The sequence below is a fragment of the Eurypyga helias genome, unplaced genomic scaffold (genome assembly GCF_000690775.1).
Source record: "Eurypyga helias isolate BGI_N326 unplaced genomic scaffold, ASM69077v1 scaffold30349, whole genome shotgun sequence".
NCBI lineage: Eukaryota > Metazoa > Chordata > Aves > Eurypygiformes > Eurypygidae > Eurypyga > Eurypyga helias.
This window is the reverse complement of record NW_010274425.1, coordinates 38634-58759: the sequence shown is the minus strand read 5'-3', so window position 1 is coordinate 58759 and position 20126 is coordinate 38634. Positions and strand designations below refer to the sequence as shown.

General features: G+C 49.1%; 1 protein-coding gene across 1 annotated transcript in view; it reads right to left on the bottom strand.

The window, feature by feature from the left end:
* Window positions 1-9058: 9058 nt before the first annotated feature.
* SHROOM3 (shroom family member 3) overlaps window positions 9059-20126 on the bottom strand; it is a 32191-nt gene continuing 21123 nt past the window's right edge. The window contains exons 5-9 of the mRNA XM_010159812.1: window positions 17483-18400; window positions 15905-16420; window positions 14924-15071; window positions 10678-10950; window positions 9059-10029 (exon numbers count right to left, since the gene is read on the bottom strand). Of these exons, the coding sequence (XP_010158114.1) occupies window positions 9670-10029; window positions 10678-10950; window positions 14924-15071; window positions 15905-16420; window positions 17483-18400 (2215 nt within the window). The 3' untranslated portion in view covers window positions 9059-9669. The remainder of the gene's footprint in view (window positions 10030-10677; window positions 10951-14923; window positions 15072-15904; window positions 16421-17482; window positions 18401-20126) is intronic.

Sequence of the window (20126 nt, the reverse complement as noted above, 5' to 3'; positions counted from 1 at the left end):
TGCTGCAGCATTTGAGGACCTGATGAATGGTGAAGAAGTCCTGCGTGCTGTGGGGAGTTGGGAGCCTGGGCAGGCTGCCCAGCGCTGGGGACTGGCTCTGTGACTGCTGAAGCTACAACAGTGCTGCCCCAGTGCAGCTCAGCTGTTAACTGACGGTGCTGGTGTGAAGCCTCGCCTTAGCCAAATGCTGTAGAAGTGGTGGAATTTGACTCCTATTGGCTAATCTCGGGACTGCATTTGCTGCTGCCCTGAACAGCTGAGCAGTTGGGCCAGCTGCTTGGGTAGGGGCAGTACTGCTCTGCAGAACAGTTCAGCCTTTTGAAGGCTTTTTATGGATGGGCTGCAAGCCTGTTGCCTTCTTGTCATCACGATTGCTGCATGGCAGTAACGCTGTCCAGATCTGTACTGTAGGAGCTGCCCCAGAGCTGGGCAACCCTGTGAAAGATGGGGGATTTACTCTGGGGGGCAGACCCTCCTGCTCTACTGAAGGCCTTTTATCTCTGCTGCTTGATAACCCTTATTATGGAGGCCGTCTTGCAGCTTTGCCAGAAGGGAATGAGCTGTAACTGTGTCTTGCCAGTCACCCTGTGGGCACGGATGTGGTGAGTCTAGATAGACAGGGCTCTACCTCTTCATTCTCCAGAGCTGATGCCGCTAATGATAGCAAGGGACTTGGTGTGCAGAGCAGCGGCGGCTTTGTGAGCACCTCTCCTTCGGGGAGGTATGTATGCTTGGGGAACATAACAACGGGCTCTGCTGCACTGTCACAGTTCAGCAAGTTTCCGCGATGCAGCTGCTGGGAGCCATCTCCCGTGTGGGAGTAGGACAGAGTCCTGCAGCACGGCCAGGCTCCTGCCACTGCAGGGTGTGTGCTATCTCAGTTGATGCTGCCAGGGGCACAGATAATGGGGCTTACAGTTCCTGTCCTGCTTATGCTGCATTATTTACAGGGTAGGATGTGTTTCCCAGGCTAAGGATGAGACCAGTCTTGCCTTGTGAAATAAGTCTTGAAATGTTTTTGGAAGGCTTGTACTTAGAGGGGTTTAGGGAGGAGGGGATGGGTTTTGTCTCATTTCTCCTTCTACCCCTGTGTTACCTTCAGTCACAGAAGGTAGGCTAGCCTGTCCTGCTTATGCTGCATTATTTACAGGGTAGGATGTGTTTCCCAGGCTAAGGATGAGACCAGTCTTGCCTTGTGAAATAAGTCTTGAAATGTTTTTGGAAGGCTTGTACTTAGAGGGGTTTAGGGAGGAGGGGATGGGTTTTGTCTCATTTCTCCTTCTACCCCTGTGTTACCTTCAGTCACAGAAGGTAGCCTAGGTGGGGCCTACAAGAGAGCTGGGGGGAACTTTTTACAAGGGCCTGTAGTGACAGGACAAGGGGTAACGGGTTTAAATTGAAAGTGGGGAGGGTTAGATTGGATACCCGGAAGAAGTTCTTCCCGGAGAGGGTGGTGAGGCACCGGCACAGGTTGCCCAGAGAAGCTGTGGATGGCCCATCCCTGGAAGTGTTCAAGGCCGGGCGGGATGAGGCTTTGAGCAACCTGCTCTAGTGGAAGGTGTCCCTGCCCATGGCAGGGGGGTTGGAACTAGATGATTTTTGAGGTCTCTTCCAACCCAAACCGTTCTGTGATAAAGTGTAAAAGCACCTAAAAAGTACAAGGCCCTTGTGTTGCAGAGGCATGGGGGAGCTTAAAGCTGGTCCCAGTACTGTCTCTGTTCCTGGGTGCCCTGATTAGAAGAGGGTATATCTGTCAGGACTGGCAAGAGAAAAGCTGATCTCACTTTTGTGTGTTAAGCTGGCAGCCCTGACTTCTAGGTCAGTTAGCCACAAGTGTTCCTGACAGCTATGCTCAGGGTACAAACAGTGCCTTCATGGGGACCATCCCCTTCTTGTACTTTCCACAACAGTTAATTAGGCTTATCCTGCTTTCTAACACTGGCAGCTACCATTAAGGAGACCACAAAACAGGAGAAAGGGTAGGAAGGAAGCATGCCTTTGCCAGCACTTCCTGCCTCTTGAGTTTTGTTCTCCCATGTCCCAGAATTATAAATACTCCTGTTCCTGTAAGTGACACTGGTAAACAGGCCAAGTAAATGCAGAATGCCCTGGCTGTCTCCTGGTGTGATAATAAGACTTTTCTGCTAGGGTGATCAGGGCATCAAGAAAGCTATGCCCTGCTGGAGGCAGAGGGTCACAGTGAATGTAAAAGCAGGGCTGGTCCCTGCCAAGTCTGCTCTCCTGGAAGTGCATGGTGAAGGCAGTTTGTCTGTATCTCTGGGAGGACCCTGAGCTTAGCGCTGCTTGTTTTCAGGAGGAGCAGAAAGCGCCACAGTATGGCCTAAGGGCATGGGGTTTCGTCATCTTTAAATCCCGCATTGTGTGTAGTCAGTCTTGCAGGTCAGCAGCACATCCTGACAGGAGCCAGGAGCTTATGGGAAGAATCTACCCCTTGGTTGCCTGAACACTGAGACTGAGGTGGAGGACACATGCTGATCCCCATGGAGTGAGGCACTTGCTGAATCCTGCAAGTCTGCTAATCTCTACTGAACCTCCATTCCTGGGTGTTCACCGGGAATCAAAGCTCCACCACTTTATTTCCTTACAGCATCATGTGGAGGGAAAAGGGGACCTTGAAAACCCTGCAAAACAGCTGTGGGGCTTTGTTTTACAACATGGAGACTTAGACTGGACATTAGGAAGAATTTCTCCAGGGTTGTCAAGCACTGCCACAGGCTGCCTGGGAAAGTGGTTAAGTCACCATCCCTTGAAGTATTAAGAGATGTGTGGGTGAGGTGCTTTGGGGATGTGGTTTAGTGGTGAACTTAGTGTTAATGGTTGGACTTGATCTTAAGGGTCTTTTCCAACCTAAATGATTCCACAAAAAAAATTGTCAGGTATGTTACCACCTCGTGTCTAGGAAGAGGAGAACAAATACCCAGTTGCAGAAGAGATTAGTTTGGAAACAGTAGATGTGACAGGAACTGAAATCTCATGCAGGACCTAAAAGAGTAGTGATGCCAAAGACAGAGCAGCAGCTTTGTCTTCTCAAAAAATAATTTCTCCCTGAGTGGTTCACATTAACTTTGCTTGACAGAAATAGGTTATCCAAGTGACTCTGTAGCTACCCAAGCATGCATGTGACACTGTTCAGCACAGCACCAAGAGACAGTTGTAGGACGCTCTGCACGCAGAAACTGTGCGCGGTCTAAGTATGTGCAGCATGAGGAAGGAGAGTGCTGGGGTAAGCCTATGGGCAATCCAGGTTGTGGTGGGGTATGGGAAGCCAGCTCAGTCACTTCCCACAGCAATTAACAAGAAAATAAGTTGCAAGACAATTTCTTCCAAACAATAGACTTAAATTAACTGACATCTGTACAAAATGAAAAGCTGACCACCACCCAGCTCTGTAGTGTGCTGACGGTCACGTTCTTTGTCTCCTCACCTCTCACTCCCTTGGCCCCAGTTTCAGCACTCAAACCAAAAGGAACTTCTCTCACTCACTTTCAGAAAGTCAGCCTCAAACCTTAAGCTGCATTACCTGATAACTGACCCACCATTCTGGTGCAGAGCACAGGAAACAGTTACAGAATTCCCTTTTCCTGTAGTGTGAAGGAGGTCTGAGCACAAGGCTGGATGCTGCTGGCATGGAATACTGGGGCCTGAGGATGAGTCAGGTACAGACCATGGGGAGCTGTCTGTGGACAGGAACCAAGGGATGAGGGCAAGTCCTGCCACACAACAGTGGGACACCACTGGGCCTGCATGCCATGCTGAGACTCCCTGGATATGAGCACTGTCCCATCCCTGTGGGCTGGGGCCCTCCCTCTGAGGGAGCCACCAAAGTGACTTTACCAACAAACAGGGACATTCTTCCCCCTCAACCCCAACCTGGCTGCTCTGCAGTAGGTGCAAGCAGGCAGGCACAGGCTACAGAGCCTTCCCACAGGAGGGAAAAAATGCGTAGAAATACATACGTTCTCACCTTCCCTCAGCAGGCTTCAGGTGCAATGTCCTCCTGCAGTGCCTTGCCTGCGGGCTCCCGGGCCGTGCTAACTGTAAAAACACACCTGGAAGGGTGGGCAGCAAGCCCTGGGATCGTTTTTGGAGATTTTTGGCGAGGGATGGATGCTGGGGTGTCCCCCTCCCTGCTGCACACTGCTCCCTTCGGTAGTGTGTGGCAGTGAGAGATGGTGAGGCGACTGGGGTGGCCCGGCCCCTCCTGAGGTAAAATGGCGCCTGCCGCAAACCCGGCTTGGAGAGCCAGGAGAAACTTCTGCAGAAAGCCTCTTTCTCCTCCAAAACCTCCTGCGACGGCTTCTAATTTTCAAATGGCATCCTCTCTAAGCTTGCCTGGATTTTTTTTTTTGATCATGGTCTTATTTTACCTCAGCAAAGCACCTGTGGCACAAGCTGTGCATAGGCAGTTCCTCGTGAGCCGTTTCCTCAGTATTCAGTCACACTTTCACCATCTCTCATTCTCCCCAGCTGAATTGTGTGTTTTGCTGGGTTTGTTTTTTTGCATTTCAATCCTCTCAGCTAAAAAGAACATGGCTTCTCTTGTTTTGTTTGAAGGCTATCTGCTCACAGAGCAACCTTAGCACAAAGACATGGGCTCAAGGTGCAGATCACAGAGGAAAACGCTGCCTGGCTCACGTGTTTTCTTTGCGGTGTAGTGGAACCCTTCTTCCTAATCCCAAATCCTAATCCAGGCAGAGCTGTGCTGACAACCCCCGCTGCTGCCGGGCCCAAGCCCAGTCGAGGGTGCTGAGCCTCAGTGGCTTCAGCTCCCCGCCATCTTGCAATGGGCAACGAGAAAGCGGATTTTTGTGAGGATTTTTAGCGCCGACACACAGCAAACTGCACAAAAGCCAGAGCTACAGATGGAGAGGTGGTGTTACTGTATGCACATAAACAACAGCATAAACTGCGTGAGGATAAGCATCTGGCAAGCACCCTCCAGACTACCTGACACCCTGAATTCAGCCTGTTTCTGCAGTTTGTATTGAAGAGGGACAGCAGAGTCTGGCCAAACCAGGCAGGAAAGGGCCATTTCACAGACAGAGACCACTCTGGCCACATACACTCAGTGCACAACACAATGTTTGTTGAGTAAGGCTTTGCTAGGAACACCCTGTAAAACACAAGAGGCGGATGACAGTTTATGTGTGGAGGCACAAGCAACAGTCCCGTAGGAACAGAGCCAAACCAGAGCACCATGCCACGGTCTGCATACATCCCCTCTGGGAGGGATATAAAGGAAGAAAACAGCTCTTAGGTGAATCAAGCCCAGGTTGATGGCTTGGTGGATGGTTGAATAAGGGATGGAGAAACCTGGGGATCAGCTCTCTGCATATGGCCCTAGTTCACTCATATCGGTGTAAAGCCTGGGCTCTCGTATGAAAAGCTCACCATTTCCCATGTGAAATGACAATGTCACTGCTCCTGTTAATATTTGTGTAGAGTGAGTATGAAATGCTCTCCAGTTTGGTTTGCTTGCTTCTCTTAATTACCAGTCTAAATGATCAGGACAGTGGCTAAGTTGTAGAAGTGATAGATCAGGCCTGACGCATAAACTGTTTTGGTGCTCTGTGTTTGACCCATTTTATAGGTAACCTTCACGAAAGATATTGTGTGTAAACAGAACCAGCAGTCCCCAGCATGTAAACACTCTTTTCTAGATTTAGTCTTGAGGAAAGCATCTGATGTGAATTCCTTGTGACCATCCTAAGGGCTCTGATTAAAAAAAGCAAACTGCGAGTCGGATGACTAGATTTGCACGGCACTTGTATCACGTGGCGTGGCATGGCAAAGCAGACTGTAGGCACAGCATGTTGCTAAAAGCTAGGTTTAAAAGACCTGCTTCAGTACCCTGCACAATAGCATCACGGGGCAAGTGCATGCGTCCATCCTCTTCCGTTCCCCTGTGCTGGGTCTGGAGGCTATGACAGCAACGCAGTTGGATTACTTTCGAAGCCCAGGAAAAGTGCACCCCAGCTCTCGAGTGCCAAAGCTCCAGCCTAAGCAGGAGGCTGGGGAACGATGATTTTATCTGTGGTTTTCCTGAGAGGTCCCTCAGAAACTGGCTGAAAATTGAAGCTAATTTAAGGAATGCTGACTCATGAAAAAATACAGTCCCACTGTCTTCCCTATGCCTTTTCTGACTAACCTCAAAGACAACAGCCAGTAGCACTGGGTAAACTGAGGCACCCCGTTGCTTTGTACAACTAGCTTTTACTCTGAACTGGCAATGTATGTCCAAAGTGTACCTGCTTTGTCCTTACCAGGATTTTTCCTCAAGCTAGCAAAGTGAGACTGAGCACTCCACCCTGTGCTAGGCATCGACTGCAGCCAGCTGAACGGGCCAGGTAGCTGTCGCAGGATCCTTCGGCAGTCGATGGACTTCTCCGGAGACCGCTTTGGAGTGGAGAAGGTGCTTGCTTGATTCAGGTAGTCTGACCTGACCTGGGGGGAGTCTCATCCTCTGTCACCTACAGATAAGGCCACACAGGCTGGCTGGCAAACTCAGTGCCACTGCCCCGTGGCAGGGTGGGGGGTAGGGTATTCCATTCCAGTATCCCAAAGAGGTGTTTCCGTTGTGAAAATAATGCTCATTTTTAGAAAAAATGCTCACCAATTTTTGCAAGATGTGTTTTGAATCATGTGTTTTTAACATGCTGTGATGTTTAGCCCCGACTGCAGTTGCAAGGGGAAGTACCCCAGTTCTGGGATGCACAAGACACTGCATTTTGGGGAAGGGGTTACAATGCAAATCATGCTCGCTGTATCTAGCTTACTGGTTTTCCACTGCAGCCACATAACTGCAGGTTCAGATCTAAAAATCTCATGTAGCCAGACCCAAATTTCAGATTTGTTTAAATCAGTTTACAAGGACTAGACAGTAAGTGTAAAATTCCGGTCGGTGGTATTTCTGTCCCATGAAATCATGTCGTCACTCTGGGACATGAGTTTTCATTATACCCTAGTTTTAAAAAGACAAGAGAAAAGCAAGGTGGGATACAGAGCAATGCATAGATTCCACTTTTTGGCAGAGGCACTGAGAAGCAAATCTACAGTCTTGGCCAATGTTCACACCAAGATGTGCTTCTGTCAAACTGAGCAAACCCTGCAGTTAGGGGAGCAATTGTCACCCAAAGATTGTTTCTCTAATAATGAGAAACTTACCAGTCCTTACAACAGAAATATGGGCTTTGACAAGTTTCTCACCTGAAGATCTAAGCTGTTATAAACTGTCACTTGCCTCATTAGCTGATGCTTGTGTCTACAGTGGGAGCACACGTAGGACTTCCATCACCAACCCCCAAACCTGCTGGACCACAGAGCCCTGCCCAACATTTGAATACCCTGTAAAACAGCCCAGGGTGCTCCCACTGAAGTCAGTGCTGGTTCCCTGAGCAAACAGGCAGACCCCACTTGGATGGGAGGCTCTTCCTGGCCTGAGGGTAGACTGCAGGACTTTGTTTTCCAGGAAAGAACTTACTAGATGGAAAATGCACCATTGAGGAGTCTCAAGGTGTTCACAAAAGCCCGACAGATTTGCCAAGTCTTTCTGATTTGTTTGGGTCAGCATCGGATGGAAGGGTAGCTGTAAAAAAAATCCTAAATGAAAACAACTTTTAAATATGAGAAACTAAACTGAAGTACTGTGTAGGATTTTTTTTTTTAGGACCAATTAAATGTTTTGATTGGCTTGAAGCAGTTCCCTCCACAGTTTTCCTGAAACTTCACTCAAACAAATAATTATTCTTGAGTGACCCCAAAAATACTTTTCCCTCCAATTTTGTTTTTGGTTCAGCTATTGAGGCGTAACAGTCAGTTCCCCTGCTTAGGGTTCCCGTGAATTGCTGCATGAGCCTGAACAGCATTGAAGCTCAGAAGCAATGAAAAGGACATGTTTGCTGTCAGCACAAGGAATTGGCTTGCTGCTTCAAAAAGCATTACAAAACCAGGTGGATTTTCTTTTGGGTTTGAGAACTGATGCTCGATATGAAGGAAGGGCATTAGCATTTTCTGTAGTCTGCCAAGCTATCCGTGGAAGAGCTATTAAATAAAAGGGAGCTTTAAAACCAGCGCTGAAAGCAATGAATATGTAATTTTCAGTCACATGCTAGAGTTGAAATTCAAAACAAATGGACTTAAAAGCTACATGACTAAAATCTCTGCTCTGGTCCTGGTGGCAAGATAGGATGAACAATGCAACGCCCTGGAGAAAGGAGAAGCTTGAATTGCTGCTGCAGCAGGAAATCTCGGCAAGCTTAGAAGAGAGAAGACTCGAATCTGGCTCATCAGCTGCAGTGGTAATTGGTGCGTGCAGGTTCTAGCCACGTTACTTAAACGGCGATGCCGCTCGTGAGAGAGAAAAGCACGTTCCGTACAGAAAAAGGGTCTGCCCCAATCTGCTTTGCTGCCTGCAAACTGGCAGCAATCCTCCAGCACCTGGTGAGTTATGAAGTTCAGTTGGGCAAATTTAGTTACTCCAGGTTGCCCTGACTGGGAAATAATCCACCACTCCTTATAGCAGGCTCTTGTCTATCGAACCAGGGTGCACGACGTTATCGTGACGTGCGCATGATTCCTGAGGGTGGGAAGAGAATATTGGCTTTCAGTACCATTTCTAGCTTGTAAAGTAATTTCTAATGAAGTGGGTTCAGACAAATGAGGTATCGCTGTATGAAAAGAAGTCCTAGTGTACATCGTCCCTTCACACAAACAGGCCTATAAATAACGTCACGTGAGACCCCACTCACATCTCACAGCAATGCATTCAGGCTGCGACAGCACCACCAACCATGAGTTAGATTATTCAGAGCAAAGACAGACTTCCCCCAGCCCTACAGCGAGTCCAGCCCTGAGTTCGTCACTTTGTGCTGACCTGCCTCCTGAGATGCAGGCTCTCATAGAAGTGTGTTTAAACTCCAGAACCAGTGGATCACAAAATCCAGAAGAGGGAAGACTTCATTTTCCTGGTCAAAATCTCCTTTGCAAGGCCACTTAATGGTACGTTTACCGTGTGTTGAAACAGGTTGAAGCTTCTTCCGGTAGCCCTTTATTATATTAAAAAACAACGACAACAGCAACAAAACCACAAAAAGATGTTCCAAGCTAATGCATGACTATCTTTGGGGTTCCCTCTTTTTGTTAAGGTTTTCACAACATACAAAATTAAACGTCTTTTCTACATACAGAACAAAGTAGAATCAAGTAACTGATTAGAGTATGTACAAAAACTTACACGTTCTGTCTTCTTCTTTAAAAAATATAAATATCAATAATGTTCTGTAGAATGGGTTGGTTTTATTTTTAAGGCTTCATTCTTTTAGATCCTTCATTATTTAATGAGGTGCCAGGTAGGCAGGAAAGGGAGGGAAGAGAGGAGGTCATGTTTTTATTAAAAGTCATGTGTTTAATTCTCGTGAGACTCTTCCTCATCTCTGGCAGGAGGAGATTTCCCTCCACATTAAGTTTCCAGGAAGCAGAGGTGGAAGGAAAGGAAAATAAAACCTTTATTATTGCTATTTTTTTTTCCTTCATTAAAATCTTGTTTTAAACCTGTCTCTGTTCATTGTCTTTGTAGAGAACCATCTGCCAAGTACTTGGATTACATGGACTCGAGCAGGAGGACTGCATCCCGGGTCCACCCAGGAAAGGTTAGAGCGAGGAAGGGACTGCTGGAGGTGTTTTACCACTGACCCCGGCAGAGGCAGCAAGTGCTGCAGCTAGGGCAGCTGCCACCGTCGCATCCCTGGGCGTGAAGTCTGTGGGGAGGCTTTCCATCAGGCACTTGAGCTGTTCCTGACCCAGTTTGATTTTATCGTCTAGCTCTCGCTGCTCTATGAGGAGCGCGGACTTCATCTTTACAAAGTGCTGGTAGTCCTGGAGCTGTTCCTCGGAGAGGTAGTTGCCCAGGATCTCCAAGACCACCCGTTCTCGACGGTCGAGGTTTTCCTTCAGCTCCCGGGCATCTTCGTGCTGGCCAGCCAGCAGCTTCCTCTTCTCATTCAGCGAGCTCTGCACACATCAGAGAGAGTGATTCAGTATCAGCAGCGCCAAACTCACTGATCCCCCCTCTCCTTCCCCCTGACACCCCGTTTGCCACCTCTGGGGGAGGCTGGATGGCTGCTAAGCCCCCAGACACACAGTCAAAAGCCTGGGGGAGGAGAACAAACTCCTCATTGTGGATCAAATGTGAATCCCACTGAATCAGATTCCGAATGTTCTAGTCAGTGTGGGGCAGAAGGTGCTCCAACAAAGTCAGTAAAACTGTCTTGAAAGCAACAACGACCAGGAATAGCTGGCTTTGCCCCTCACAGCCACCCAAAGGACGTTAACTTCAACCGAGGCCAAAGGCAATGAGCGGGTTGTTCCACGACACACCACCCCATACAGCCTTTCCTCCGGTCGCAGGTCACAGCCATGCTGCCCCAAACATGCCAGTCTGCTTGGAGACAAAAGCTGCAGGATCCGAGACATCTACGCAAACCGGGACCAAGATTCCCAGGGACAGAACCGCGTTTCCTACTGCCTGTACGTAAGTACTAAGACACCTGCCTTCCTGCGAGCCTTTGGAGGTCTTAGCTTACACAAGCACGCTCTTGTGGTGGCTGCTGTCAGGCATCCCAAAAAAAGCCAGGACGTTATGGGTGTGCAGATACGTACCCGCTCTTCACTGTTGGCATTTTCCCCTAGACTGCTCAGAACGTTCTCCACACGGGCCAGGCGTCCCGAGAGGGAGAGCAAGAGGTTCACCACCTTATCCAAATCTCCAATGAACATCTTGTATTTGTCAAACTCGTTAGGTTTGCATAGCTTGCTGATCAGCAGCTCCACCTCCTCTCCAAGAAGGTTATTCATCTTAATGTCTGCAAGCAGGCCTTCCTTGGCTTCCTTCAGGATTTCCAGTTTGTGGGTCAAGCTCCCGATGAGCTCAGCCTGCCAGAAGGGAAACACATTGCCACATCGGTCATCCCCATGATCATCCTGGTCACATGGGTGACGACAACAAGAGGATACGGCTACAGCTCCTGAGGAGCAGGGTCAAGTCGGCAGCAGCTCACAAGGAAGACATTACGGAGGAAACAGAAGATTCTGAAAACCCACATCTAGGTGATAATCTGAATACCGGATCAGATTGCATGAAGATATACGTGTTCTACCACCAACAAACATTTACCAAAGAGATCTGATTTGGTGTACCATATTCTGATATCCAGCTGCCTACGTCTGAAAGATGTAGGTTCTTCATAGTCTCTGAGTGAAAAGAGCTACAGCCACATCTCCTGCATATTGCCCACTCCCTGCCCAGCCTGACGTTTCTTGTTTGGATGTTAGTTTGTGACAACCCAGACCTGTTCAAAACAACTGGCAGAACAATTAATTTAAGCTGTGCTAATGGCGTGACAGGAGGCTGAGCTGACACTCACTAGTTGCCTTAGCAAGGAAGAAGGAATTGCTACATATTTCCCCCTCCTACAGCACCCTGAAACTACCAACTGCCTCAGTGTTGAGGTGCAAGCCTCAAATTCAGCTGTGAGCACAGCTCCCTGCCTGTGCAGGCGCTGCCTCACACAGAGGGGCATCATTTACACCAAAGATGCTCTAAATTTACTTAGTGACTGAGCAAAGGCATGGAGAGCACACACCCATTTTGCGAAAATGCTGGCATCTGTTTCGCTGCTGAAGAAAAGGAGGCCCCCAGGGTTCAGTTACTCAAGAAACAGCAGTGCTATGCCTGTTCTGGAGATCCTGATTTCTGTCAGGATTTAGGGGAAAAGGTATATGCAAAAGTAGAAGTCTGTGGCCTGGGGCTTGCAATTCTTGCTTCCATGTACTCAGAAGTGAGAGCACAAAGAGCAGGAAAAGCTCTTCATACAAGGGTTGCGTATTTTCAGGCTGTTCAGCTTCTGCGCCGCTGAGGCACCATTATATATACGTGAATCTACTCTGCGTGCAAACACTGCAGCATGGAATGGAAATAAATCAGGAGGTTGCCTGAAGATGTTCTCTGGAAGTTTACTAACAGTCATCTTCCTATCAAAACTGACAGTAACTTCAAGCAAGGAGGTGGTCTACTTCAAAGGAGAAAGGATCTCCCAACCCAGGTCATGCTGGGGTTGCTTGGACTCGGCCCTTATCCCCAGGGTGGCCATCAGAGTGGGGTTGGGAAGGCTGGTGTCACAGCTGGCAAGTGAACAGCACTGTTTAGCCAGACACCACTAGATGGTACAATTGGTGTGCATCCTCTGGAGCGCATGGATTTGGGCTGCACTACAGTCCCCTGTCAGCTTCCACATACATGCAAAGGCTGAGTAAAATGGGAGTAACATTCTCTTAAAACAAACATCCGCTACCAGGCTTATGCTGGAATGACTGCTCAGGCACGCCATTTGTTAGCTGTGCAGTTCAGGGGGACAGGAGAGCAAAGGTCGTACTAAAATCCACCTACTAGGATAAGGGACAACCAAAATTCCTTTACTTGGACTATCTCCTCAGTAGGACAAGCAGCATCAAGAGACCAGAACCAACACCTGCCCTTCCCTGCACCTGTGATGCTGATGTCACCTTCAACACAAAGGTCCGAGGTCCTTATCAGTGGACTGTTGGACCAAATCCTGAGGAGCAAAAGAAGGGATCCATTTTCAATTATTATGATGTCAGGGAAAAACTCCATAGTAGGACTCTACAGGCTGGACACAAAGTCCAGCATTAACCTCGACAGGTTTTCAGGAGGAGCGAGCTGCTCAACACTGGCAGTTGTTCCTCCCTGCTCTGGGAGCTTTAATCAAGGTGCAGCCCTGCCCTCCAACCCTAGCAGGAGGCTCCAGGACTGCTGGTAGTGATGTACCTTTGTCCTGAAGGCGTGGGAGTTGGATGGGGACTGAGAAATGCTTGCCTTGTCTTCATTAATCAGTGACTCTCCTGCGATCCTAAATGCCAACTAATATAGCTCCTTTGCATACTTACAATGGACATGGGCTTGGTTTATCCCTATGACCTCTCAGAGTAGTGCCTTCTCAGATAATGCCTATGCAAATGCTCTTTCACACAGACCACGAGCAAACATGCCAGGCAGATCTTGCCGTCTGGGCGTAATCACTCCCAGCTATTTCTGTTTTCCATGCAAATGTAACCTTTGAGGCCTGGGACTTGCCCTCCACAACAGGACATCTACTTGCAAGCCTGTCAGATGCTTGCAGCATGCCCACCGACTCCTAGGAGCAGCACCCTTGTCTTGGAGGTCGGTGTGAGCAGGCAGCTGGTTTTGAAGTGAAGGGCACCCCAAGAATCGATGGATTGCTACAGATGTGGCAGGGGCCGTGATTACCTTTAAAGCTGGGTGCTCTGCAGCCAATGGCTTCGGCCAGGTAATTAAAACAGCAGACAAAGGCCTTAGGCAAATGCTTTTGATTAGCAACACATGCATAATCTATCTGTGTAGGACCATGGTAATTAGAGAGGGCAGGCCCAGCAAAAAGGGTCTCCAACCCACTCCAGTGGCATGGTATGACTGTTTCTCAAGACTTGACAGGGTCCTACCTGCACCTCAAATGCTCCACAAAATCGGGCCACTCCACTCAGTACTCATAATTTGTGTAAGAGCACTTCGACGGAGGTCCCATTCTAGCTGTCCTTGTGTTAAAGCCTGGTAGGGAGCAGGTTTCGTTTAGCAGAGAAGAGCTAAGGGCAGAAACAGTAAGGCAGCATGAAAAAGAGAGGCGAGCTCTCCAAGTCCAGGCTGCAGGACAAATTGCACACTCATGACACCACTCAGCCTCACGCCTTCCCTCTGCTTTGTTACACTTGGCATGGGGATGAGGGTCCAGAGAGAAAATGTGGAGTTGTGCTAGAGACACCTGAATTCTCTGCACTTTGACAGAGGCTGAGCCTGGGAGCCTGTCTTTAAATCCATGCCTGGTTTCAGTGCAGGAAGAATGAAGTGCTGTATTTCCAGCATACAGGACTTGCACAAGCATCTGTATCATGCAGCATGTTTAAGCTCTGCTGTCGTAGGTGAAGTTCGGGCTGTGCTACTCTGTCCAGTGCCATGTAGGATGTTTTAAATTTACGGGCAGGCAGGCAGAGCTGCTTTTGACAGGAAGGTAGTAGGTGTGTGAAGAGAGGCACAGACAGGCAGGTACCTGCTTGTGGCTCCTTGAGATCTGTGAGCTTTGTAACATGTCTGTAATTAGCAGGTAACCGATGTGAGACAACCACAGGGACAAATTAGAAGGCCCTGCAAAAGCCCTGGAAGAAGAGCACCCAAGCCTACAGCGAGAACTGCAGGGGCCATTCCTCAGGGAAATGCATCCGCAGTAAGAGAAGAAAATGTTTCCTCCTCTCCTCCCACCCAAGCCATCACACGGAGGTTGCGCTGACTGAGCTTCTGAGGTGCTTATGGCTTTCAGCAGGTCAGTGAAACCATGAAGTGCAGGGGAAGAAGAGTAGCCAATGTTTCTTTGGAGGCAGGGAGTGCAGACAGCAGGTAAAACGGGCACATTGGCTTCACTGAAGAGGAAAATCCTAGGGCAAAACCTCGTGCAGTCACTAGCTGGACTCTGTTCCTGTTCCTAACCTGAGCTGTCCTTGCTCAAGTCACTTCATCTCTCCACCTTCCTTCCTTGCTACAGGACAGGGACTGCCTCAGTCAACCTGTATGCTCAGCATTCAGTGCAATACAGGCCCGCCTCAGGGTTGTGCAAGAGCCGTACTCCAATTTGCAGCCAGTACTCAGATTAGTTCTCTTTGTTCAATCTGGGTCACCCTAATGAAGGTGGCCTAAATGCACCCAGCCCCCACACAGTTTGAGACTGCCAAAAGCTGACTTCAAATAGGAGTGCTCTTAACTTTAGGTCTTATTATTATTTCAGGAATGCAAGCAGCAAATGGTGGTGTGTGCTGGATTTACCTTCTTCTCGTTGATGTCCAGCAGCTCCTCTTCCTCATCTACCTCTGGCAAGTCCTTGATTTTATTCAGCAGTTCTGCTTTGGGTGCTGAAACACTGTAATAAGCAGGACAGGTGACCAGGGTTACGGGAGCTTCCTTTTCTTCTCTCCTACACCACAGTGAAGAAAAAGGAGTTTAGTCTGAGCCTGACTTCTTCCCATGCCTAGCTCCAGCACTCCCTCTTTGGTACCTTCCCAGAGTTACTCGCCACAAGGGAAATGGCCGATTCCTGCCATCAGAGGGTGCATGTCAGCCGCCTTCACCTCTCCCCTGCGCGGAACAGCCCAGCTGCTCTGTTTAAATGTTCTCTCATCTCCGTACGGGGATCGGATCCTTGGGATCAGATCCTTGCTGACTGTAAGGCAGCACAGCTCAGCTGGTGGCGGCTGAGCGTCTTACCTGTGCATTACAGCCTACTTCTGTATGGTTCTCCAGCTGTCACCTGGGAGTCTGTCTTAAAAAAAACACACTGGAGGACTTGGGCTGATCTTTGCATCCCCCTGTAATAAGCAGGCACCCCCATCCCTCCTTCCAAAATCTGGCCTCTCATCATCTTTCTGCCTGCCACTATTTTGGTCCTGATTTTACCCTCAGATCTCTGTTACTGTGCCTTGGGCTGAATTGCTTCAGGTTACAAAGGTTAGGAGAGCAGAATCAAATAACACCTCCAGAGATGGTTCATTTTCCCGTTACCAAGCTCAGCATTGTTTTCTAGGCAGCCCAGAGAGGGAAGCTCAGAGGCCACGTGTAGAGCTGAGCTCACCAGAAAGGGCATTCAGAGGTGCCCTGCCGGCGCTCACACCTGGGAACTGAGGAACTCGCTCCCTGCCAGCATCCACCTAGACAGCGGCACAAAAATTCAGCACCGGCTTGTCCTTCAAGGCAAGCGAGCGGCGAGTTCTGCTGCACCATCAGCCCACTACCCAAACAAGCAGTGCTTACGTGTGGTCTTCAACCGCTGTCCTGCCAGCTTTCTTCTGGCTCATCTTCCTTTTCATGTTGTTCTCCTTTAGCAAGCTGGTTTCACTGGGGAAAAGCCCTTCCATTAAGTCCATGGTTGTCTTCATTTTGGAATCTGGATCCAGGATATCAGCCAGAGACTTGTCTTTATGGACAATTTCTTTTGCTAGAGCCTCTGACTTAATATCCTCTGGGCTCTTTTTCTTTACCTTCACCAGCGGTGCTGCGCTGAGTGTCCCCGAGTCCAGGCTGCCGTTTTCTGACTCTCCGCTGATGACTGCTGGCTCTCTGTGGTTGCCTTCAGGCTGAGTTACGGGCTGTCTGTCGGTGCTTTCAGGCCCTTCAGAAGCTGCAGGTAACTGGGGCTGCTTAGCCACCGCAGACGGAGAGCTAGTCCTCTTTGATGCAGCTGCTGAAAGGGGCCAGTTGTTTTCACCGGCACCAGTGCCCAGCCCTGTTATCTCCCTCTCGGTCAGGGCTTTGGGAAAGCTTCTGAAGCTGCTATGGACAGAAAAATTCTGTGAGACAAAGATAAACTTACCACACAAGACCATTGTGAACACATGGTGGGGGCCTAAGACGAGGAAGTTTTCCTTCTCTCTCCCTTATTTTTGCCTCTTCCTTCTCACTTCAACACGGAAAGGCCCACAGTATGAAGCTGCTGGCACCTGAAGGATATTGTCCCCTCAACCTGGACACCGGAATTGTCATTCCAACACAGAAGGAACTAGTGAGTGACAAGTAAGTTTGCTTTCTGCTCACAGGCTGGGAACATTGAGTCTCACCACCTGGGAATACCATCCTGAGCAGCCTATATTCATTTGTTCTTTTGTGTTGGAAAAGCCAATCACTACCACAGCCCCGGACAGATTCTTCCTGGATGGAAATCAGAGCAGCTCCCGGGGAGCGAGAGAAGCTGTGCCGAGTTAAACCAGCTAGGCACCTAGCCCAAAGCCCTCTCCTTCAGGAAAAATTCACTATACAGTGTTACTGTGACATATTTGTGTTGTCACGTCTTGGCAGATGGTCACTGTTTCATAACACCGTTATTTTGTGCCAGGGCTAAAATGTATTCTGGGAAACTCTAACTGTCTGGAAAAACTGTCATGGATTTTCACAGTTCTCTCTCAAACCCCACTAACTGGAAGAAGTCAGCAGCCACTTTAACTCTTCAGGCAAGAAGTAGTTCCACTGAAATCCATACAGCAGCTGCAGAGAGAACGAGGCCAGGAGGGTTTCTCCCCATAACCCCCTTTGCCTTGCTGACCAGGCACCTGTCAGTGCATCTGCTGACGGGACGCAAAGCCTTTTGCCTCCTTGCTTTGTGCACTGCCCCGGCCACGTCATTTGACAACGCCCTTGGCAGCCTACAAAGCCTAGCGGCAGCGAGTCTATCCATCTGTCCCTCTCCCCTCGTACGTCCGCAGGCTCCCACTCGGCTGGCAGCTGTGGGGTGTCGTCGCAGCACACGGAGCTCAGTCACATTTGTTGGGAGCCCCACATATCTTACTGTATATGGCTCTACAGCACCCAAGGCGCTGCCTTACAGCCCTCCCTTACCTCACTGTGGCCTCCTCTGTGAGTCTGGTGGGTTTGTCTCCAGCTGCCCCGTTCCCCTCAAGCACCGCTGGTGGGGGAGGAGGTGGGAATTCCTCCGTGCCGTTTGCAGAAGTGCAGGAGTTCAGCTCGGGAAGAGGATGGGATGGCAGCGGGGGTGAGAAGGGTGGAGCAACGACACCGGGCTGGGAGGGCATGACAAACACCTCGTCGTCTTCATCGTCCTGCAGCAACGGGGGGGGTGTGAGCTGCAGGCATGACTCCGAGATCCGGAGATGGGTTGTCCCCTGGGGAGAAGGAGTCTCTGGGTCAGAAGAAGTGCTGCTCTGTGTGGGCAGGGACTGCCACCTCTGGGAGAACTTTGGCCCAGCCGCTGGAGGAGACACCACAGCCCTTGGGCAGCTGTTGTCTTTGACCGAATGAGCCCACACCACTTTGGGTGGGAGGGATCTGTGAAGGAGCCCGGCTTTCCTTCTCCACATCATTTCTTCCGTGGGAGTCTCGGGGGATCTGTCCTGGGCAGCATCCAGAGACTGTGCCTGTATATTACCGTTGCCCTCGAGGGGAATAGCATCTCGTTTGGCATGGTGCTGTCTCAGAGTCTGGTCATCACCTGCACTCTGGAAGTCTGAGGGAGTCTGGGTGGGCGTGTTAGGGGAGGACTGGCCAGATCCAGAAGGAGTAAGGTTAAGGAACAAGGGTTTAAAGCCTTGGTTTTGCTCAGAATAGTGACTCCTTGGCTCTGTTGGCGATGGGAAAAATGCAGAAGTCCTGCTATCTGGCCTGGGAAGTTCTGAGAGCTTGTGTTTCTCGATCAGCGTGGCAGACCCGGTGACAACATCGCTGCTGTGGTGAACGTGGGGATAACAACTTGTGAATGCCATTTTTTCCGAGTGGCTCCTTTCTTGCTTGCTGAAAGGCCTAAAAACCAAGAAAAAGACAAGATTAATAATTAATAAATGAGCAAGAAAAGCTATTGTGCACCTCCTTAATAAGCAAATCATGCAACCATATCAGAGGCCTGGCTCAGTGCCTGCTGACCTGGGTGACGTAGTGCTTTGAATCTGGTAGGAAAATCCAGTGTACTAATGCTGGAGACACAGAGCCAAATCCATTCCCACTCACCATCTCCTCCATTCCCACTCACCATCTCCCATCATTTTCCGTGTGTGCTAGATCACACACACGTATGCACACAGCAATAACAATAAAAAAAGATTTAGGAAAACCTGACTGCCTGGCTTCTTTTTCAGCCTTGCTCTGAGTTTGGTTTGTTACAGATGGGGCTACTAGCAGCTGTAAGATAGACTGCTTGACATTATTTACCATCAAACTCCATTCTCAATTGCGGATAATTTCAAGAATTTCAGTTTTATGGGCCAAAAATTCCCATAACATTATCTGCTTCTTTTGGAAAAGTGCCATTAAAATGATTCAACTGTCCCTGAGAACAAAGTGAAGACAAAAAATGCACTATTTTGACTGTGGAGAAAAATACACCCCCACCCCCAGGTCTTTACAACCTTGGAATCCTGTTAGAAAAAAGAGCTCCTCTCAGATAGGCAGGTGTTACAAAAAACAAAGCCAATGCACTTTAACTGGAAATGGATGTTAAGGCTGCAGAGCCAGCAGATTAAATTATTCCTTTCAGGTCTTTTAAGATGTTTTCAGGTGAGTCTGAGGAAGAGTGTCTGGCCTTAGAAGCAAGGATGTGGCTCAGAATACACAGCCAAACTTACTTGCCCATACGGCTATTTAGCTGGAAAACAAAATGAGCAGTAATAATAGTGCTAGCAGATGCAAGAAAAGATGGCCTAAACCCATGAGGCTGTACCGTAAAACAATAAAATATAATCAAGCTCTACTGCCAACAGACTTTCTGTTCTTGAGATGTATTGTTCAAACGCATCTCATTCCTTTTTACAAGGGCCTGTAGTGACAGGACAAGGGGTAATGGGTTTAAATTGAAAGCGGGTAGGTTTAGATTGGATATCAGGAAGAAGTTCTTCCTGGAGAGGGTGGTGAGGCGCTGGAACAGGTTGCCCAGAGAAGCTGTGGATGCCCCATCCCTGGAAGTGTTCAAGGCCAGGCTGGATGCGGCTTTGAGCAACCTGGTCTAGTGGAAGGTGTCCCTGCCCATGGCAGAGGGGTTGGGACTGGATGGTCTTTGAGGTCCCTTCCAACCCAACCCATTCTGTGATTCTATGAAATAATCCAACACTGCCGATCTCTGATGTTTAAGACTTGGGCCCCAAATCTGCGCTTGGATGCACTGGTACAAATTAAGGATAACTCTGTCAAAGACATGGGTTGTTCTGGCTTTATTCTGGTGTAACTGAGAATAGAATTTGGCAGCCATTGCCTGGGGGAGGGGAAACTTCCCAGGCATACTGCTCTTGGTATTGCCTGTGGTTCCTGGACAGTAGCAATGTGTATTCCTTTCAGATGCTCAGTGTTTGTCATAAATGCCAGATGGTAATTCCCTAATTGAAAGATCTCTCCTACTGTGGAAGCGATTGTGGATACTACAACTGGTGGAGCAGCAACCAACAGTGCTTGTGAGACAGCCATCGCGTGACACCTGGGGAGCAGCGTAAGAGCACGGAGCGTAACTCGCTGAGCACGTGTGACTGCAGCGGGGTTTCTG